The sequence below is a fragment of the Antechinus flavipes genome, chromosome 2 (genome assembly GCF_016432865.1).
Source record: "Antechinus flavipes isolate AdamAnt ecotype Samford, QLD, Australia chromosome 2, AdamAnt_v2, whole genome shotgun sequence".
NCBI classification, from domain to species: Eukaryota; Metazoa; Chordata; class Mammalia; order Dasyuromorphia; family Dasyuridae; genus Antechinus; species Antechinus flavipes.
In genome coordinates this window covers 60,620,644-60,642,225 of record NC_067399.1, presented here as the reverse complement: position 1 = coordinate 60,642,225, position 21,582 = coordinate 60,620,644, and the positions used below count along the sequence as shown (strand labels likewise).

Here is a 21,582-nt window from a genome sequence, read left to right as displayed (position 1 = left end):
CTCCTGGTTTGGCTTATTTCACTTTGCATTACTTCATATAAGTTCCCAGGTTTTCTGAAACCATCATAGCTCTTAATTTCTTATACCACAATAGTATTCCACAATAGTATTCCATCACAACTATATACCACAAAATATGTTCAGAAGAGTTGCACAGGTTTATATTGGATTACTTGCTGTCTTAGGGAAGAGGAAAAGTGAGAAAGGAGAGAGAAAAATAGGGAATACAAGGTTTTGCAAGGGTGAATGTTGAAAACTGTATTTGTATGCATTTGGAAAAATAAAAAGCTGTCATAAAAAATTATATATCACAGTTGGTAAGCCATTCCCTAATTGGACATCCCCTTAATTTCCAATTCTTTACCACCACAAAATGAGCTGCTTAAATTTTTTTTTTGTACAAACATTCCCTTTTCTTTGATCTCTGGGGTAAAGGTAGAAGGTGGTGAAGTGGATAGAATACTAGGTCTGAAATCCATTCAAATCCAGCCTCAGACTAGATGTGTGACCCTGAGCAAGTCCCTTCATCTTGTTTGCCTCAGTTTTCTCATCTGTAAATAAACTGGAGAAGGACATGGCAAGCCACTCCGGTGTCTTTGCCAAGAAAACCCCACATAAGGTCATAAAGAGTTGGACATAATTGAACAATTCTGAGATACAGTTCTGTTTGGAGTTATAGTGCTCCCCTCACATCAACCCTGTGCAAGTATCATTATCCTCATTGACTTGCACAAAGTTACCTGGTTTCTAAGTGTCTAACAAGCGTTTATTACATACTTATTTTGTACCAAGTGAGTAGTGTGTGTAGTTCTGGGAGAACAAAGAAAAAAAGAAAATATGTACATATACAGACATATACTTACAGCTGGGATTTGAATCCAGCCCCAAATTTTGTAATCCCAGTACTCTCCAAGGAATGAGAAATGCTATCTCCATTTTTGTTTTCAAGTTGTTGGTGTACCCTGCTTCCTTTCCCTCCTCATGTAAACACTGACAGTCTTAAATTTTTATTTTAGCCACCACTACACAGTAAACTACTAAAGAAATGCTCCTTGCTCAAAGAATATACTCAATTTTCAATTTGAAGAAATTAAAACCATTTCTAGTCATGTGGAAAGGTGCTCCAAATCACTGTTGATCAGAGAAATGCAAATTACAACAACTCTGAAGTACCACCTCATCTCTCTCAGATTGGCTGAAATGACAGGAAAAGATAATGCAAAATGTTGAAGGGGATGTAGAAAAACTGGGACACTGATGCATTATTAGTGGAGTTGTGAATGGATCCAACCATTCTGGAGAACAATTTGGAATTATGTCCAAAAAGTTATCAAACTGTGCATACCCTCTGACCCAGCAGTGTTACTACTGGGCTTATATCCCAAAGGACAGGGACACACATGTGCAAAAATGTTTGTGGCAGCCCTTTTTGTAGTGGCCAAAAACTGGAAACTGCGTGAATGTCCAACAATTGGAGAATGACTGAATAAGTTATGGTATATGAATGTTATGGAATATTATTATTCTGTAAGAAATAATCAGCAGGATGATTTCAGAGAGGCCTGGAGAGATTCATATGAACTGATTCTAAGTGAAGTGAGCAGAACCAAGAGATCATTGCATAGAGCAACAAGAAGATTATATGATGATCAGTTGTGGTGGATATGGCTCTTTTCAGGCCAATTCCAGTGGACTTGTGATGGAAAGTGCCATCTGCATCCAGAGAAAGGACTGTGAGAACTGAGTGTGGATCACAACATAGCATTCTCACTCTTCTTGTTTGCTTACTTTTTGTTCTTTCCCAGTTTTTTCCTTTTTGATCTGATTTTTTTTGTGCAGCATGATAATTGTGTTAGTGTGTAGAGAAGAATTGCACCTGTTTAACATATTGGATTGCTTGCCTTTTAGGGGAGGAGGTGGGGGAAAAGGAAGGAAAAAATTTGGAACACAAGGTTTTGCAAGGGTGAATGTTGAAAATTATCTATATATATGGATTTTTTTTTTTTTTGGCATTTTTGCTGAAACAATTGGGGTTAAGTGACTTGCCCAGGGTCACACACCTAGGAAGTATTAAGTGTCTGAGGCTAGATTTGAACTCAGATCCTCCTAACTTCAGGGCTGGTGTTCCATCTACTGCACCACCTAGCTGCCCTTATGCATATATTTAGAAAATAAAAAGTTTTAATAAGGAAATGCTCCTTGCATGAAAGAATGAGTATTTTGAAAAGCTTAAAACTGTACAAATTCGATGATGATGATGAATCTTATTAACTGAGAATCTTAAACATGACTGATTTTTATTCAAAAACTAATAAACTGTTAAATTGTATTGGTTTAGGATTATTTCCAAAAATCAAGTCCTTCAAAATTATTTATCCTTTTTTTTGTATTAATTTTTTTTGGGGGGAGGGGGCAGTGCTCTATCCACTGCACCATCTAGCTGCCACCCCCTCCTTCAAAATTACATTTGCCACTACTGAGGATGATGCCATAGGCTCCAAAGAAGGGTACAAAGAAGAGCAGCATGGGAGTATGGGGATGGTGGTAATCAATGTCCCTCCTGCCCTCTCCTCCATGAAGTGTGCTGGAATCTTTCATTTACAGCTAGGTGGCATATAGTGCACAGAGCAATGGGCCCTAGAGTCAGGAAGATTGGTTCAAATGAGGTCTCATATACTTACTGATGAGCAGCTCCCTAAAGCACCAAGCCTGAAGTCAATATCAGGGTTCAAATCTGGTCTCATAGACACTCACTAGGTGTGTGACCCTGGGCAAGTCACTTTGCCCTATTTGCCTCAGTTTCTTCATCTGTCTCATAAATGAGCTAGAGAAGGAAATGGCAAAGCACTCCATCCAATATCTTTGCCAAGAAAACCCCAAAGGGGATCACAAAGAGTTGGACAAAACTGAACAAGACACTAATTGTATGATCCCGAGCAAGTCATTTTGCCTCCCAGGTTTCTCATTTATAAATAGGAATAATAATAGTACCTCCTTCCTAGAATTGCGAGGGTCAAACGAGTCAATTAGCAAGTGCCTGACACATAGCAAGTGCTATATCAATGTTAGCTATTATTATTTGGAGTCAGAAAACTCCAATTCAAATGCTAGCTCTGCTCCTGATAGCTGTGCCATCCTAGACAGCTTCCTCATTCTGAGTCCAAATTTTATCTATCAATAGAAGGAATTTCTCAGAGCTCTCTTCCAGCTCTTTACCCTATTTCCCAAGTGTTTTGGAGAGGATAGTCCTGTGGATATAGAAATGTTTTTGAATGACTCTCTCCCGACTTACAGCAGCATTTTCCCAAACTCCTCTAGCCTTTTTTGTGTTCATGACATTTGACAGAAGCCATAAAAGATTGTCTGAGGGGCTACTGGGGAAGAATGGTACTCTGGGTAAAGTGGAGCAAAATAAACCCTATTTTTAGCTCGCTAAATATTAAGCATCTTAGTATGTGTGCAATTTAATATTTTAATGAGGAAATACTGCTACCTTCAAAAATGCACCATGAAATCCCTATTTACTTGGAGCAACTTCTAGAGGAGTGAGCAGTTAGTCATCGTTAGAAATGGCCAAGCCTGGGGATGGCATTGCTAGGAAACAAAAATATAAAGTCTTTACCTGTTGGGATAACTGAGAGTTTTGCCAGCAGCTGGAGAAAGCTGAAAAGCAGCGCTACTTTGAGGAAAAGATTGGGTCAATGGAGAGAAAGAAAGAGACAGAAAGAAAAGGGGAGAGGGAGAAAGGGAGAGCCCTAGAAACAGATCGAGGGAGACTGAGAGAGAGGGAGAGAGAGAATACAACCCCATTTGTTAAGATTCAGAACTAGAATGGACCTTAGTTACTTTCTATTCCTCCTCCTAGTCACCCCACTTTACAGATAAGGGTCGGTGACTGACCTAAGGTCACACAATACAAAGAGAGCTTTTTTTTTAAGAACCATCCTCCCACCAACTTAGATCTCTCCATCATGAGGCTTTTTCCCATCCCTCCGCTGGTAATGACACCCTCCTTGGATCACATAAACAACTTTGTTTTGCACCTCCCTAATTAGGAGGTAATTTTGTTTATTATAGTTATCTTTGTGCCATAATGTTAGCTCTGTGAGATTTACCTGCGGCACTACCCTGTAAGGTAGGTAGTTCAGGTATTATGTCCATTTCACAGATGTGGAAATTGCCTCAAAGAAAATGACTTGCCCACAGCTAGCAGTATTATCAGGATTGAAACCCGAGTCTCCCGAGATTAAGTCTGGCGCCCACGCATCTGCGCACCCACTCTGTACCCCCTAGGGGGCTGTAAGCGCCGGGGACCACGGTCTTCCCTCAATTGAGTACTCCCCCCAACGCCTCCGTAGGTGTTTAAGCAGTTTTTGTTTGAATGAATGCAGGAGACGGCGAGGGGGTTATCCTAGAGGGGCTCGGGGGTGGGGAAGTCTGTCCTGGGCCCCTCCGGTCCCCCGTGCAGGCCTTTGCTGGAGGGGAGCTTAGGCGGTGCCGCCTCACTGGGTCGGGGATCAGGGCGTCAGACTCGGAGGTTGTGTCCTGGCCACCGTGGCCTTCCCCGCCCTCCCCTGCTCTGCACCGGGGGAGAAGCCGCGAGTAATGACAGGGACGCGGAGAGCCCCGCTGGGCCCGGGAGGGAGGGGGAGCGAAGCGCATCGCCACACACCCACGCGCGAGCACGTTGGGGCGGACAGTGGGTCGCCAGTCCTCCCCCTCCCACCCCCAGTTACCTAGGGAACGTTGTCTCCGCGTTCCATCCGTGCGGGCCTTCGGAGCCTCCCCCTCCCCCACGCAGATGACGTCATGGTCGGTACCCACCTCCCCCCCTCCTCTCCCCTCCCCAGTCTTCGGGGCGAGCGGCTCTCGGACAGCGCGAAGAGAGAGGGAGGGGAGCGGGGAGGGGAGAGCGGGGAGGGGGCGGGGCGGGCACTGCTGCAGGGCGCGGGCGGGGGAAGCCGGGGAGGGGCCGGGCTGTGCACCTGCGCCGCTTCGGCCTCAGCCCTGGCCCGGCCCGGCCCCGGCCCAGCCATGGCCAAGCCTCAGCGGACCCCTGCGCGGAGCCCCGACAGCATCATCGAGGTGAAGAGCAAAGTAAGGGCCCCGGCCCCGTGCCCCTCGCCCCCTCGCCTGCCCGGGTCCCGGCTCCCTTTCTCCATCCCCGAGCCGCCTCCCGCGCCTCTGCGCTCCTTGTCCTCCCTTCCCTGCCTTCTCTCCTTGGCATCCTGGGCCGCTCTGGCGGCAGCCCCTGACGGGGGCCTGAATCTGGGGGCGGGGGCTGGCCCTGCCCCGGACCCCTGCCGGGCATACAGAGCCAGCCTCTCGGGGTGGGGTCCGGACCCAGTGCGGGGGTGCAGAGGGGCCCCAGCCCGGGCTTCCTGCTGCTGCTGCTGCTGCGGAGTCCTGGAGCTGTCTCCTGCATTCAGCTCCCCCACCGACTCCTACTCGTTCCGCGTCCCCCCCTCAGCCCACCCCCATCCACAGCAGCACCTCGCTGCTCCCTGCTGTCCCGAGCGTACCCTCGAGGCTCTGATCCCCTTCCCCCTCCGCCCGAGCCCCCAAGGTCCCCTCCCAGGGGAGGGGATACGGGCTGGGGTTGGATGGTCCGTGTCTGTGTGTGCGCGCGCGTGTCAGTGCGCGCGCGTGTGTATTGGGCACGGGGGAGGCTCTGCCCGCCAAGATGGCTCGGGCCCCTCTCCAGGGCTGCCCGGAGCCTGACTCAGGCCCCCTCCCCTCAGTTCGATGCCGAGTTCCGGCGCTTCGCCCTGCCCCGAGCCTCGGTGGGAGGCTTCCAGGAGTTCTCGCGGCTGCTTCGGGCCGTGCACCAGATCCCGGGCCTGGACGTGCTGCTGGGCTACACCGACGTGCACGGGGACCTGCTGCCCCTCACCAACGACGACAACCTGCACCGGGCGCTGGCCAGCACGCACCCGCCTCTCCGGCTGCTGGTGCAGAAGAGGGGTGAGAGACCTGCGCCGGTGGGGGGGGTCACAGCAGGGGGTCTTGCTGCTGGATCAGCACAGACAGGCCCACGCCAGTGGGAAGAGGACTGTCAGGCTGCACAGGGGGCTGCTGGAGAATGGAAGGCCGGGGTGGGGTGGGGTGACCCGGGCAGCTAAGTGCTCTCTGCCACCCTCACTGGAGCTCATTGGGTCAAACAAACAAGTATCTGCTCCCTCTCTGTCAGTTCAGATAAAGAAAAGGAGGTGAAAGGAAGGGTCTTATCAAAGGTCACGCAGGTGATGAGCAGCAGAGGCAGGATTTGAGCCCTGAGTGCCCCCCACACTATTATCCCCAGGGGGTTCTTCTGTTTTCTCGTGCCTGTGACTCTTGGGGCTGCATGAGGGGCAGCGTGGTAGGGAAGCACACGCCGTCCCAGGGAAGCTGCCCTGGCTCCAAACCAGAGCCGAGAGACCCCGGGGCCTGCAGAGAAGGTGCTGCCCAAAGTGCGGTGGGAAGGGGAGAGCTCTCCCCCACCGTGGGGCCAGGTGGAGACTGGCTGGGCAGCCAGCTAACTTGAGGCAGGCCCGGGGGGCTGGTGGGGGAGAGCTGCCTGAGGGACAGTCCTGAGCTCCGCTCCCTCCCACAGCAGAAGCCGATCCCACGGGCATGGCCTTTACCTCCAACTCCTTGCAGCGCCGGAAGAAGGGGCTGCTCCTGCGGCCCGCGGCCCCCCATCGGACGCGCCCCCCACTCCTCATCAGCCTTCCCCAGGACTTCCGTCAGATTTCCTCCGTCATCGACGTGGACCTGCTGCCTGAGAGCCACCGGCGAGTGAAGCTGCACAAGCACGGCTCGGACCGCCCGCTGGGCTTCTACATCAGGGATGGCGTGAGCGTGCGCGTGGCGCCCCAGGGCCTGGAGAAGGTGCCCGGCATCTTCATCTCCCGCCTGGTGCGGGGCGGCCTGGCCGAGAGTACCGGCCTCCTGGCCGTCAGTGACGAAATCCTCGAGGTCAACGGCATCGATGTGGCCGGCAAGTCGCTGGACCAGGTGACAGACATGATGGTGGCCAACAGCCACAACCTCATTGTCACCGTCAAGCCGGCCAACCAGCGCAACAACGTGGTGCGGGCGGGGGCGGGCCGACCGGGGGGGTCGCAGCCCGCCGCGCCCCTCCCTCCCGCAGAAGTTCCCGAGCCAGACAGCGATGAGGACAGTGACCTGGTCATCGAGAGCCACGGGCTGCCTGGCTACTTCCCGCCCTGCCCAAATGGGACGCCTCCGGCCCCCTCCCCCCGGGACTTGCGGCCCAGCCGCTCACTCCCCGGCTCTCGAGGGTCCTTACAGTCCCTGGACAGTCAGGACGGGGCCAGCCCTGCCCGGGGGGGCAGTCTAAGGGAAGATGGCAGTGGCGTCACCCTATAGTCCGGGCTTTGCCCGGCCGAACCCTGGGGCTGCTGTCCTGCTCACACACACCTCTGGCCCCTGCCTGGGCTGGTGGACACCGGGGCCAAGGAGGGATAAGGGTCCCCCAAGGTGCCCCTCCTCGACCTCCGCCTCCCTCCCCAGTCCCAAGCGCTCTCTCGGCGGGCAGCCGGACGGGGAGCTGACTTTTCATGAGCTGAGGCGGGGCCTTTGCTCATGCATCCTTCCCCATCTGTGAAATATTAAAGCTTTTCTAGAAAACACCAGCCCTTCTCCACTGCAGGGAAAGCTCTTTGGGGTTAGCTGAGTCACAAATGCCACGAGGGGGCCAGGCCCGCAGGTGCCACAGCTGGCCCTTTCCTCCTTCCCAAGACTCAGGGAGAGGAAGGGGAAGGAGCCAGGATGTCTTGTGGGCTGTGCTGTCCCACTGTCATTGTTCTCGGCAGCAGCTCCTCCTGGCCCTCATCCACAGGAGGCCACCAAGGGCCCTGGGACCCCCCTCAGCATGACCCCGGAACTGGCAAAGCTGCTGAGCTTTGGGTTCCACAGGAATAGCTGTCCTGCTGTCACTCTCCCCCCAAAGCTGGCTGATGTGGCTGACAGAGCCCCCTCTCCGTGCCTCCATGCCCACTTAGCCTGGCATTTCTAGAGAAACATTAACTTGGGAAGAGGTCAGGAGTAAGGAGATTGGGGTCATTGCTCATGTAAAAAAAAGGTTTAATTTAAAAACAGAAAAATATTCTTGACGGCGGCTCCCTGGGCTTGTTCCTTCTGCTGCCCTTGGGGAGGGGTTCAGGGGGTTACCACAGTACACTTGGGTCACAAGTACGAGAACCTTCCCTTTCAGGACCCCTCAAGCCACTCCTCTCCTCGGAAGGGGCAGAGGGGTTTCCAGTGGCCTTCCTGTGGGCCAGAGGGGAAGAGCTCAGGAGTCCATCTTGACGAAGACTTTGGGTCGGGAGAAGATCTTGAGGGCCTCCTCCACCTGGGAAAGCTTCTTCTCTAGCTCGGCCTTGTGGTTCTGGGCTCGAAGGGAGTCGGCTCCAGAAGGCAACAGCACCAGCTCCTTAAGCAGTTCTTCTTGTTCTGAGAAAGAAAAGGGCTCAGGGTACAGGGTTCCAGCTCCCCTCCTCGGCAGTTAGGACCCCAGGACTCAGCAGGAGTCAGGCCGCTGCACATGGCCCGCAGCCACAGGGGACAGGCTGGCAGGAAGTGAGGTACTGGGGGGAAGTTTTCTGGCTCCCTCTCCTTGGTGCCCCCCGACCCTAACTGGCCTGGACACTCACTCTGGAGAAGGGAGTTCAGGGTGCTGAGGCGCTGGCTCTCGGGCATCATGGTATGGCCTGCGGGTATCTCGGGGTCGGGCTGGTTTCGCTGACGCTCCTCAGCTTCCCGGCGCCACAGATCTTTCCGTTCCACCAGACTACCGAAGGCAGAGTGAGTGAGCTACCCCGTCCCCAGATGCCCAGCCCAGACCCAATGGCCTCCCTCGGCCCTTCGGCAAAGTGGGGCGGAGCACTGGGGCGCTGTCTCCCTTCCTCTGGGCTGAGGACCCCGGTGGGGCCAGAGGGCACGGGGCACGGAGCAGGGACCAGGAAGGACCTACTAGTGGGGCACGTGGCCCTTCTGCCTGGTGTTGTATTCCTCCTGGGCCCGCCGCTGCTGCTCCCGTACCTCAGCCAGACACTGCAGGGAGCGTGACCGCCGCCGAGGCGCGACCTTGGCTGTCCGAGCATTGTGGGTGATGAAGTCCACCGCCGGACCCTGGCCCTGCAGGAGAGGGGAGCGCATGGGTGGCTGTCCTGGGCCACCTGCCCTTTCCTCCTTTCCACCCCAGCACCCCATGCAGATGCATCACCTTGGCATCAGGGCCCGGAGGCTGGGAACCATCAGTGCTGGGCGAAGCCAGGCCTGCGGAAGCCCCACGACGAGGCTGCACCCCAGGCCCACAGCGGGAATAAGCCCGCAGGAAAGCCGGAAGCTCTGGCACAGAGGCAGGGGATGGCTCCTGGGGGAAGCAGAGGGACTGCGTCAGGCGGGCTCTGAAGGGAAGCCCTCCCTCCTCCCCCTGCAGCCCCTGGCCCCAGCCCAGCCAGGCAGAGGCGGTCAGAAGCTGGGGGGAAGGGGAGACGGGGGTGGGGGGGAGTACCTGCAGCTTGGCCTTCAGCCGGGACTCCACTTTGTCATACTTGGGCGAGCGCCACAGGGCCTTGAGCGGCTTCGGCCGGCCGTGGTCTTGTCCCCGCTCCTGCTCCTGGCACCGCTTCTGGATCTCCCGGATCCGCCTCACGTTCTCCTTCTCGTGGTTTTTTAGGTCCTTCCCTGGGGGTCAGGGAGACACTGCCAATTTCCTAAGTTCTTGAACATCAGCTGGTCCAAACCCCTCCTTTTATGGAAGAGGAAGTCACCACCTGACTTGTCCCACATCAAATGGATGGCCAGAGGAGATGCCCTGGGTCCCCAGAAATGCTGCCTCTCACCGTGCTCTGCCCCCCGGGACTGGCCCATTTACACTGGGAGTTGGCCGTGGATAGCCCTGGTCTCCTAGCTCACCTGGGGATGGGTCTCCCTCTGAGGGCTTGGTCTTCCCGGCTTCCCATCCCATGCCCCCAAGCCTGAGTGAGTGGCAGTGGGGGAAGGGAAGCTTCCTTGGTGCCAGGGGGCCCAGGCTGCTGCTCTTGGCACTTACTCTTGGGCAAGGGCTCGCTGCCCAAGGAAACCTCCTGGAGCTGCAGCAGAACTCCCACCAGGCTCTGCTGGGATCCGGGGTGAATTCGAGGAGCAGGCTGGTCCAGGGGGGCACCTGGTTGCCAGGGAGGCTCCAGGCTTAGCTTCCGAGCACTTCCTTCAAGGCTACGGGCTGGAAGCAAGCAGGAGAGGGGCGGTGCTACAATAATCATAACTCACAGGTAGAGAACAGCTCTGAGGGCTGGAAAATACTTTGCTTGCAACCACCTGTGAAACAGGGGCATAAAAATCACGGTTTTACATGATCACGTCTACATGTTACTATCCACTTCCACTTTACTCTTTAAAATGTACCTTTTATTACATATAAAAACAATTTAAAACTGTGTTTTTTAGTTTTGAGTTCCAAATTGTCTCCCTTTTCCCCCTCCCTTCAAATTGAGGAGAGCAATTTGATACAGATTATTCCCGTCTTCATATTAGCCATGTCCTAAAAGAATATCATACTTTACAAATGAAGGGAGGCTCAGCTATTTATTGGGCTTTAGCTTCCCGGCCAGAATGGAATCAGCCCAAAGCCAGCCAGTGATGAGTGTTGGGGCTACCTGCCGCCAGGTGCGCCTGCCCACCCGCCCCTCGCGGGGGGCTGCTGAGCCACTTACGTGTGCCCGGGCGCTTATAGTAGTTGGGGAACAGGGTGGGATCAGGAGGGATGGGGCCCGAGATCTTGGAAGGTCCCTCGCACATGGCTGGGGCTTCTGCTGCTAGAAGAAAACGGGGGGAAGGGTGCAGGGGGGAGTGGAAGGGGATGTCAGTGTCTGGGGGCTGGAGCGGGGTTCTGTGGCCAGCCTCTTCTTCTTCCCTTCCCCCCATGCCGCCCCGCCCCCCATAGAAGTCTGGCTCTCTCCCCACCCGGTCGGCCCCTCCCCCACCTGGGTCACTTCCCCTACGCCGCCCGCCATCCTTGGAGGGACCCAAGCCAATCCTACATTCAGGCCGCCAGCCCTCCCATCGCCCCCATCCCTCCTTCGGGGGTCACCAGCACCAGCCCTAGCACCGATCTAGTCACCATCCAAGTCCAGACTTTTGCAACGCCAGGGCCCAACCGGGAGTTGGTGTCGCCTAGCAACACCAGCTTCCGGTTGAGTGGGAAAAAAAAAGGGGGGGGGAAAATCCCCGGAGCACAATGGATTCTGGGATTTGTAGTTCAAAGGCTGTAGAGCGCTTCTGACCACTACCCCTCCCCCGTCCATAATAATAATGATAAAAATAATAGCTAATATTTAAATGACGCCAACCATGAGTCATGAGGTCGCGAAGAATTGGACATGACCGAACAGAAACAAAAATGTGCCAAACACTGTGCTAATTATTTTTTCATTTGACCCAAACAACTACCTTGAGAGGCAGGTACTGTTATTATCCCCATTTCACAGATTAAAAAATGAGGTCAAACTGGTTTTCCACCCAGAGCTACTTAGTGTCTAAGGCTAGATTTGAATTCAGGTTCCTCTGACTCCAGCACTGTCCCCAGCCACACCTGAGGGCCAGAAAGAGGAAGTGGTTTGCCCAGAGTCATACAGGAGAGTCACTGCGGGCAACTTCGCTGTTAATCCTCAGCACCTTTTTTTTTTTTTTCCCCTGAGGCAACTGGGGTTAAGTGACTTGCCCAGGGATTTGAACTCAGCAAGACCTGAGTTCAAATCCAACCTCTGCCACAACACTTCTTGGCCCGGATAAAAGCACGCGCCCTTTTCCTTCCTCCTTCTGTGCTCCCACAAGTGCCACAAACCCGGCAGAGGCCCCAGGCCAAGAATGGGGGCTGGAAAAGCACGTGTCCGGGCAGCTAGATGGCACAGAGGCAGCGGGAGGCGTGGGTTCAAATCAGACACTTAGTCCCTGCTATGGGATCCCGGACAAGTCACTCAACCCCAATTGTCTCTCCACAGCCCTCCTCAAAGAGGTATAGGACAAGGGGGTATAAAACAGCCGATTTCAAAGATTGATACACTGGGAAATAAGAAAAAGGATCTCAGGGAAGGAAAGTTTTTGGTTTGTTTTTTTTTTATATTCTTAAATTTTTATTTTTTGGGGGTAAATATATATTTAGGAGGACAAAAGCAGAGACAGAGGTGATGGAATAAGGGGAAGGTAAAGAAGTGCACCCACTTACAGATATTATCTTTTGACCATCACAACCACCTTGGGAAGCAGATACTATTATCCTCATTTTACAGATAAGGAAACCGAGGCAAAGAGCGTGAAGAGACTTGCACAGCCTCACACAGCTAGTAGGAGTCTGAGGCTGTTTTTGAATTTAGATCGTCTTCCACGTCCAGGGCTCTAATCACTGGGTTGACATCTAATCATGACTATGAGGATAGACTCCTCCTAAAGGAGCTCTGGATCAGAATCCGAAAGATCCAAAAGTTATGGGGAAGGGGGCAAAGGCATGAAGGCCGGCGTTTGTGCTGACTTTGGCAGCTGGGAGTGAGCCCTTTGTCCAGCGGCAGATGTTCCAGAGTTTCACAGAGTTGGGGAATGGAAGGTGGAGGGAGACTGTGATCAGATTAAGGAATTTCAAAGGTCATGGACATGGAAATGGTGCTTTTATGGATGATGGCAAGACCAGAGGTGGGACCACAGGGGGGAGGTGGAATAGCAAATGAAGGGGATGATAACTGTTCCAGCCACCTGGTTGGCTTAGAGCAGGACATTCCCTACAACCCTTCTGGTTCAGCATGAAAATAAGTTTGAACCAGAACAAAAGGTAAATTTAAGGAAACAAGCTATTTTTTCTCCACTCACCTAGTTTACATTTGGACTTTACTATGCCAATTAAAAAACAAAAAACCCAGCAGCAAAATATATTTTTGGCCAGTATAAAATCTGTCTCTGTACTGTTATCAAGCGCTCCCCTGAACTTATCTTTTTGAATTTTCATTTTCCAGAAACGCAGACCATGTCCTGAATGTGTTAAGAACAGAGCCTGCCACTGTGCTTGCCTCCCCACCCCAGCTGACATAATTTGGTGTTTGCACCCCAAGCTGGATCCCCAGTGTGCCAGCCAGTCTGTGCCATGCTGGGAAAATGCCTGAGCCCTTGAGGTCTTTTGCAGACAAATGGGCTCTTATCTTCCTAGCCCAGCAGTTCCCAAGGGAAAAGACTTTGGCTTTTGCCATAGCCCTTGTCTCTCCCTTTGGGAGAAATTATTGCACCTATACCCTCCCATGCTACATACCCCTTCCTGCTTTCTCCTCTCCCTTTTGTTATACTGGCATTAATATGCAAACTTCTACAGGACTGGGAACTCTGGGTTCCACGTGCATGTTCATTTCTCTTGAAATAAACCTGCTTTTCTCATAAATCTCCTGATGCTGTGATGGCCCGTTGACAATCCACGTGTTTTAGACCATGTCCTATCTTCCAATACTCTTTTCCCCAATTCTGAACTGTCTCTTAACAAAGAAAAATATTTAACCAAAATCGAACCAGTGATCAAGTTGTACTTTGGGCGTATGCAACGCTGAACACTCACACTTGTCTGAAGAAGGAATCAAGATTGGTCATGCAACTAGCTTGAGTCTGGCTTCCTGGTAGTATTGTTTTCATTCATATAATTAGAGTGATTGTGCAGATTGTTCCCCCAGTGATGTTTACTTCCATCTGAGCCAATTGTAAAATGAGCACATAGGGATAGATGGTCTCTGAAGCCTCGTCCAACTCTGGGCCTATGGTCCTATTATTCATTCAGTTCATAAAAGTCTTCCCGGATTTCTTTGAGTATCTCCCATTTATTACTTCTCATAACATGATAGTATTCGATTACATTTAATAAATTGCGATGTTAGGTCATTTCCTCAATCAATGGCCATCCACGGTTTTCTAATTTTTTTGTTTCCAAACACACAAAGCAGCTTCTCTGAATGTTTGTATATTTGAAGCCTTTCTTTTATTCCTGAGCCTCCTGGGCTATCAGGCTTAAATCATCTGAACAATTTGGTGACTTTTCTGACATAGTTCCAATTTTTGTCCCCCAAATACTCAGACCAATTCAAACTTTCTTGAAGAATTGATTGGTATTCCCAATCGGAATCCTGGTAGCTGTTGTTTATGAATCTCCAGATTTTCCTCCCTCAATGAATTCAGTCCCTGGCTCACAATCTTTCCTCCCCAGCTTCTCCTTGGGTACCAGAGCACATCACCATTCTCCCTTAAACACGCCAACTTCCTAGGTCATCACCTTCCTCGTTTGCCATCCTGCCTCCACCAGTGGTCCTACTTTTGATTTTGCCATCATCCATAAAAGCACCGTTTCCATATCTGTGAACTTTGAAATTCTTTAATTTAATCAGTCTACTGGATTCTTAGTGTCCCTCCGCCTTCCATACTTAGGTTCCCTCCCGGTCTATGCCCCCTGAATTAACCACGCTCTCTTTTTCCCATCTTGACCCCATGGGCGAACCAATTCGACGCTACACTGTCCTCTTTGTTGTGTCTCTTGCCCTCTGATCACATTGATAATTTTGCCCTGCCAAGCTTCCGACAGATAGAAGGATCACTCCCACCATCTGCTTTTCCAGATAGTGAGTTGTTAAGGGAGACATAAAGGATTGCCTGGCAGTGGTGAGGGCCCAGTTGAGGTGATGTGACATATTTCTAGTGGACCCTGTCAGATGTTCTCCACATTGTTCAGCAGCATAAGAACAAAGGCAGCAGATGTAGCTCCCCCAAACCTTTTCATCCCTTCTCAAACCTCTTGTGGCTTCCTTCCTGCCCCCTTTCAATGGAGAAACTTGAGAAGTTCATGTTTTACTGAAAAAATGGAGGGCTTGTGCTGTGAACTTCCTCTCCCCCACCCCTTTCCGAATTCGAGTCACTCACATGCCTTCTGCCACGCCCCATACTTATGTGGCACTTCTAATCAAGACCAATCTCTCCTTTGTAAATGCCATCTTTTCACTTATCTTCAAGCACTTTCTTCCACTGGCTGCTTCTCACACATATACTCATGTTTCTCCCATCATCAAAAACCCCTCCCTCAAGCCTCCCGAACCTCCAACTGTATCCCCAAATTTCCTCTATCTTTTGTGGTCCCAACTCCTTCAGAAGGCCATCTTCTCTCGATCTCTTTGTGACTACAATCTGGCTCGAGACCTCTTCATTCCACTGAAGCGTCAGTGATCTCTTAATCGCCAAATCCAACGGCCTTTCCTCAGTCCTCCTTCTTTTTGCCCTTTGCCCTAACTTCTCCAGTTATCTCACATTTTAAGTCCTCTTCCATCCATGACATTGGTCCCCTTCCTGTTCCTCAGAGAAGACACTTGATCTCTCAGCTCCACGTATTTTAGTTGCATCCTCCCCACCTAGAATGCTCTCCTTTCTCATCCCCACTTTGTGGCCTTCTTGGCTTTTTTCAAGTCTTAGTTTAAAACTTACTTTCTGCCAAGATCCCTAAATTCTTGAGCCTTTACAAGAAATCTCTTGGGGTGGCAAAGTGGATAGAGCACTGGCCCTGAAGTCAGGAGAACTTGAATTCAAATCCAGCCTCAGACACTCAACACTTACTAGCAAAAAACAAATTTAAAAAGAGAGAATTCCTTGCTTGTTCTGTCTATATCTTATTTGTACACAGCGTTTGCATCCTGTATGGTCTTTATCTGTATCCCTAGCGCTTAGCATCGGTACCTGGCACATAGTAGGTGGTTAACAAATGTTTATTGATTAAATACTATTTCGAATTTTGGAAAATGCTCTACATTATTATCTCATCTGGTTCTCCTAACAATTCTGGGAGAAACAACGTATAAATGTGATTTGTTCTCATGTTTTTCTTATGTATAAAACTGGGCACTGTCAGAGCCTTTCCCAGTTGGTAGGGGTCCATGCTCACTTTAGAGAGGAGGAACTGAAGGCTCTCCTAGGCTCGGTGACTTTCTCCAAGTAACCTGGCCAGTTACAGGGAGAGCGGGGATTCGAGTCCAGGGCTCCTGATTTCCCGTTCAGTGTTCTTTTTCTGACTGTGCTTTAATCGGTTTAATTAAAACGACTCATTTTCATAAAGCTCTGTTCTGATCATGTCGCCTAAGCCCAAACCTTTGGAAACCACCCATGTCTGAAGGAGGGTGCAGCCTGGTATTCAGGGCCCCCGCGATCACGGGGCGGCTGACCCCCGGCCCAACCTTCTCATTTTCCCCAGAAAGGAAGGGCGCTTGCTCAGGCTCCCAGGAGCCTGGATTAAATGCCTGGAGAAAGGCAGTGTGGGCTGGTGGGCAGACCCCTCGGAAAGTCCCAACTCCCCAGGGCTGAGCCCGCCCGAACTGAGGACGTTCCTTCCTCTGGGTGTTTCCTCCGCGGAAGGAGCCCCGAGCTGCTCGCTCGCCGTCCCCGCGGGTCTGAAGCACTATTGGCGCGGGGTGGAAGTCGCGGCCCCGAGCGCGGGGGGGGGTGTCTCAGGTAAGAAGGGAGGGGCTGACGGAGCCCCCGCCCCCGCGCGCCGCCCGGCAGAGAGCATCACTTCCCCGGAACCGGCCGGGACGGGAAACGCAGGGCTTTGTCCACAGGGTGGCGCACCGGCCCAGCCGCAAGCCCAGCGCTCCAGCCCTTGACCCAGATGGCAAGGTGACTGCTTCGTGCGCGTGCTGGCTGTGCGGGCGGGGCCTCGGCAGCCTGGGCGCCAGTGCCTCCGGCTCTAGCCCCCACCCCCCTTTCCGAGACGTTCCGCGCTCCGATCGTCCCCCCTGGGCGGGGGGTCCGCTGTTCTGTGGCTACGCGGGGTATTGGGGACCTCCCCCTTAGGTCATAGAAAATAAGGACCCTCCTCCAGTCAGGAAAGCAAAGGGGCAGGATGGGGCCCCAACTTTCTCACTCTTCTTACCCTCCAGCCGGTCTAGACTTGAATTTCCATTTGGCTGCTGTGACCCCCCTTAATTAATTCTGGTCCCCTCCTTATTTCTAGGCTTTCCCTTTTTCAATTTACCCTGTGTGATTCTTGGCAGGTTTCCCCCTTAAATGAGGAATTTCTAGGAGAGGGATGTATCCCAGCAGCTAGTCCGGCGCCTGGGACCGAAGGCACTTAATGTTTATTAAATGACGATCTGATTCAGCTCCCCTCCTAAAGTGATTCAGGGTCTAGCAACTGGGTGCTCTCCAACCGTCTGTCCCCAATTTCCCCAACTTTGCTCCTCAATGGAGACTCTCAAAGAGAGCTGACACGTGTTCAGACCTGAAATGATTAATCAATAATCATTCATTAAGCACCTACTATGCACCAGGCCCGCCGTTAAGCAGTAGGGATACAAAAAAGAGGCAAAAGACAGTCCCTGCCCACGAAGTTTATAATCTAATGGAGGGGAGAAGGGGAGAGAACCACATACTGCAAGGAATCTTAGTGAGTCTCAGCCATGTCCTTCATTTAACTCTTTGCTGAGAACATAAGAACGTACTTGCTCCCTAACCCCCATCCCTGGAAGACTCGCTCCAATTTCTTTTAAGTTGCATCTAAAATCCCATCTTTTACCTAGCTTTGTCCAAGTCCTCTAGTCACTCTGATAATTTCCTATTTATCCTCTACAAGGTTTTGCTTTCTCTATATATTTGTGTATGTAAAGCTAATCTAGGTTCAGAATTTGCGTTCAACAGGTGCAGACTTAAAAGGGAGGGGTGAATACCAGTTTACTATTGCTCTGAACTTTGGTTCAAACAAGACATAGGGGAATAGGAAACTTATAACATAAAAGTAATACACAGTTAATCAACAAACTCAGTGATCACTATTATACCACTAAAAACAGTATAAGAAGCAAGCAACATATAGCATCACCACTCCCGGGAAGGACCAGCACCTTAGTTTCTTGGCTGGGGAATCCCCTTCATAGTCTTCAGGGTCCTGGGAGGCAAGGTCCCAGGCAAGATGGCCCTTCATGAGTGAGATTCCAAAGTTTCTCTCCTACTATGGGGTTATTATTATTACTGAAAACAAAGAAGGCATTATGTCAAGTATTTTTCTGTGGGGATTGGTTGGCTATTGTCCTTCATACTCGAAGAGTACTAAAATGACATCACTATATTAGTCAAGTTACAGTGTGTCTGCCTGTAGTTGATCAGATCAATACGAGCTAGGAGTGCTCTGCCTGTCAACATTTGGGGTGCACTCACTCACTTTGTGTATCTCGAGTTTCTTCTAAGCTAACTCAATTCTGTTTTGCTCCTAGAGCACAGCACCTTCTCTGCTGAGGGCACAATATGCTGAGCAGTCCTGTGCCAGTGCCCTCCATGTCATACAGTCAACTCTAAAGTTCTTGAGAGACCTTGAGAGCGTCCTTGTATCACACTTTCTGACCTCCTTGTGAAGGTTTGCTCTGGACGAGTTCTCCACAAAACAGTCTTTTTTGGCAAGTGAACATTTGGCCAGCCCAGTGGAGTTGCGCTCTCTGCAGTAGAATTAGAATGCTGGGCAGTTTAGTTCAAGGAAGGAGCTCAGTGTCTGGTATCTTATCTGCCAGGTGATCTTCAGTTCTTCCTGAGACAATTCAAATGGAAGCGATTCCATTTGCTGGTAAAAACCCTCCACGTTTCACAAGGATACAACAATGAGATCGGCACAAGAGCTCTGCAGACCTTCAGTTTGGTAGTCCGTCTACTATCTCTCCCCTCTCACTATTTCCCTGGGGATCTCCCAAACACAAGCTAGCTCCGGCAACACATGTATCACTCTCATTATCAACGTGGACATCCCTGGAAATATACTGCCAGGGTAAGAGAAATTATCCACAGCATTCAAAACGTCTCCACTTGCTGTAACTGAAGGTTCCACATATGGATGATATAGTGCTGGCTAATAGAGAACCTTGTTTTCTTGGTGGTCATCGTTGGCCAATTAGCACAAGCAGAGGAAAATGGACCCATATTTTGTTGTATCTCCGCTTCAGAGGCTGCACTGAGTGTCCAATCATCTGCAAACAAACACTCCCTCCACTTTAGTTTTGGCTTGTAGCCTTTTCAAGTTGAATGCCCTGTTCACCCTCATTCAAGACGTTTGACAACATGACTGAAAATAACATGCTAAAAAGTATGAGAGCAAGCACATTGTTTCGCTTATTGGTTACTAGGAAAGCTCGAGAGCATCGCCCATTAGCCAGAAGCAATCATGCTGTCATGAAATGGATGGGCAATACTGATGAGCTTTTCCAGACAGCCAAATTTTGATATAATTTTCCATAAGGGCGAATGACTGACAGTATCCAAGGCCTTAGTCAGATCTACACATGTTGCATACAGGGTCTGTTCTGTTCCTGGCATTTCTCTGGAAGTTTTTGGGCAAGAAAAACCATATCCATTATTCCTCAGCCTTTCTGAAGCCACATTGGCTCTCAGGTAGATGATCCTCTTCCAGGTGAAGGATCAGCCTTTTAAGGAGTTCTCTGGAGAGAATCTTGACTGCAATGACCATTGCTGGCAATGACTAAGAGCGAGAGTCCCCTGTGATTAACACAGAACAATCTATTCCATTTACCTTTTTAGAGATGGACAATGGAGGCATCCTTGAACTCCTGAGAGATAACCTCTTCTTGCCATGTAACCCAGAAAATTTCAGTCAGCTTTTGTATGAGCAATGGGACTCTCTAACCATGTAAAATCTCAGCTGGAAATATAATCAGCACCATGTGCTTCACTACACAAAAGGAGTCTAATGACATTCAAAACCTCTTCTTCACAGTTCCAATGATCTTGTGATGAAGAGAGCCATCTACACCCAGAGAGAGGACTGTGGCAACTGAGTGTGGATCACAACACGACATTTTCACATTTTTTGTTGTTTTTTGCTCGAATTTTGTTTTCTTTCTCATTTTTTCCTTTTTGATTTTTCTTGTGCAGCAAGATAATTGTATAAATATGTGTGTATATATATTATTTAACACATATTTTTAACATGTTTAGCATATATTGGATTACTTGCCATCTAGAGGAGGAGGTGAGGGCAAGGGAGGAAAATTTGAAACACAAGGTTTTGCAAGAGTCTATGGTGAAAAATTATCCATGCATGTTTTAAAAATAAAAAGTTTTAATAAAAAAAAACTCTTCTTCAGTTGGAACTTCAGCTAGAGAAGGATTGACTTTTATTTGAGATAAACAGTCAATGGCTTTAGCATTGATTGATGATAGTCTATTAAGAACACTATGAAGTGTTCAGCCCATCTCTCTAGGACAGCCAGAGAGAATACCCAGAACCAAGAGATGGATAGTTCATGGAACAGCTAGAGGGCCAATGTTATTGGATGGAAAAAATGATGAGCAAGGATGTCCAAATCTCAAGGGTTAATGGAAAAAGAAGCACTTTATGCAGTACTCCTACATACTGCTTTGCTGATGCTGTTCTTTCTTCTTACCTCCATTACTTCTCTTCCCCAGCCTCCTATCTCCCGAAAAGTATAGACTTTCCTGGAATTCTCTAAAAGGTATAAAAATCTCCACAATCAGAAACAGATTTCTGAGAAGGAAGGAAGAAGCTCATTCTCAGCAACATTCTCAATCCATCACTCTCCTCCCCAAATTACCCTTTCTTTGGACCCTGGTTAAATTATAACTGGAGAACAGATAAGAGATTCTGGTGAAAACATCCTGCCTTAAGCCCCAGTTATAAAGACAGAAAAGGAAATAGTCCCCAGTCTTCAAGGAATTTAAACTCTTCTTTTTTTTTTTTTATGGCAACAAGCACATAGAAAATCAAATACTAAATGGATATACAAAGCAGATTCAAAGTACTCAGAAAATTAAATACTAAGTGGATATACAAAGTAGATTCAAAGTAATTTCCAGAGGGAGAGGGAATTAGCAGGTTAGGTTTCCTGTCAGCAGTAGCATCGAGGGGCTGAGTCTTGAAGGAAGCTAAGGATTCTTGGCAGACTAAAGAAGGGAGGCCGTTTTGGGACAAGAGGCATCAACCATGCTGGCTGGTGGTACATCTAGAGGGGCAAGTGTCCTAATGTGATTTTTTACCAATTGCCCCCAGATTCTTTTTTCCCTCCACCAACAAGCCAGTCAAGGCCCAACTGAAGGCCATTCATTTCCTCCAGACAGCTTTCCCTAACTCCTTTAAGCCCAATTTAGAGACCAGGGCTTTCCCTCCAATAAATGCTTTGTTCCTACCTCATGCCTTTACTCATTATACTTTTTATATTATATCATTTATGTACAAAATCAAGTACAGATGTACATTTATATCTGGGCTAAGCTCTAGTTTATAAAGAAAACAAAAACTCACTCCCTGCTCAAGAACCAGGAGACAATATGTGAACCGTGAACAAGATATTTACTGAATAAGGCGGGGTGCTCTCAGGCAGTAAGGGGGGTAAGGAAAGGCTTCTTGCAAAAAATGACAGACTCATTTTAGCTGGGACTGGAGGGAAATTGGGAGTTGAGAGGTGGAGATGAGTGAGGGAGGCAGTCAGTGAAAATGCCCAGAGTCAGCAGATGGGGGACTGTGTGAAGAGCAGCAGAGGCCACTATCACTGGATCTCAGAG

The 21,582-nt window shown here is 50.0% G+C and overlaps 2 protein-coding genes across 14 annotated transcripts; one reads left to right on the top strand and one right to left on the bottom strand.

Annotated features, from left to right (window-relative positions):
- The first annotated feature begins 675 nt into the window (after positions 1-675).
- Positions 676-7,637, top strand: PARD6A (par-6 family cell polarity regulator alpha). Of its 3 annotated transcripts, none has more exons than XM_051974993.1 (3): positions 676-5,085; positions 5,742-5,964; positions 6,593-7,637. In XM_051974993.1, the coding sequence occupies exons 1-3, from the start codon at positions 4,810-4,812 to the stop codon at positions 7,369-7,371; spliced, it is 1,278 nt and encodes a 425-aa protein (XP_051830953.1). In that variant the 5' UTR covers positions 676-4,809; the 3' UTR covers positions 7,372-7,637. The 3 variants fall into 3 exon arrangements, with proteins under 3 accessions (XP_051830953.1, XP_051830952.1, XP_051830951.1); XM_051974992.1 differs by having other exon boundaries at positions 676-5,097; positions 6,596-7,637; XM_051974991.1 differs by having other exon boundaries at positions 676-5,097.
- A 434-nt stretch (positions 7,638-8,071) lies between these two features.
- Positions 8,072-11,222, bottom strand: ENKD1 (enkurin domain containing 1). 11 transcript variants are annotated; one of them, XM_051974994.1, is made up of 8 exons: positions 11,129-11,222; positions 10,722-10,823; positions 10,061-10,231; positions 9,521-9,693; positions 9,230-9,379; positions 8,978-9,141; positions 8,658-8,794; positions 8,072-8,457 (listed from the first exon to the last, which is right to left on the bottom strand). In XM_051974994.1, exons 2-8 carry the CDS (start codon positions 10,804-10,806, stop codon positions 8,297-8,299), a joined length of 1,041 nt encoding a protein of 346 aa, XP_051830954.1. In that variant the 5' UTR covers positions 10,807-10,823; positions 11,129-11,222; the 3' UTR covers positions 8,072-8,296. The 11 variants fall into 11 exon arrangements, with proteins under 11 accessions (XP_051830954.1, XP_051830955.1, XP_051830959.1 ...); XM_051974995.1 differs by having other exon boundaries at positions 10,722-10,820; positions 11,129-11,212; XM_051974999.1 differs by having other exon boundaries at positions 10,722-10,820; positions 11,105-11,187.
- Positions 11,223-21,582: the final 10,360 nt, after the last annotated feature.

What these genes read in the sequence shown, in the direction of transcription:
- PARD6A (XM_051974991.1), top strand. Translation starts at nt 4,810, where the DNA reads ATGGTCGGTACCCACCTCCCCCCCTCCTCTCCCCTCCCCAGTCTTCGG. An exon ending in TCATCGAGGTGAAGAGCAAA is followed by an intron (nt 5,098 to 5,741) that starts GTAAGGGCCCCG and finishes CCCTCCCCTCAG; the next exon opens with TTCGATGCCGAGTTCCGGCG. An exon ending in GCTGCTGGTGCAGAAGAGGG is followed by an intron (nt 5,965 to 6,592) that starts GTGAGAGACCTG and finishes TCCCTCCCACAG; the next exon opens with CAGAAGCCGATCCCACGGGC.
- ENKD1 (XM_051974996.1), bottom strand. Translation starts at nt 10,932, where the DNA reads ATGGGGGGAAGGGAAGAAGAAGAGGCTGGCCACAGAACCCCGCTCCAG. An exon ending in GGCTGAAGGCCAAGCTGCAG is followed by an intron (nt 9,380 to 9,520) that starts GTACTCCCCCCC and finishes TGCTTCCCCCAG; the next exon opens with GAGCCATCCCCTGCCTCTGT. An exon ending in CCTGAACTCCCTTCTCCAGA is followed by an intron (nt 8,458 to 8,657) that starts GTGAGTGTCCAG and finishes TTTCTTTCTCAG; the next exon opens with AACAAGAAGAACTGCTTAAG.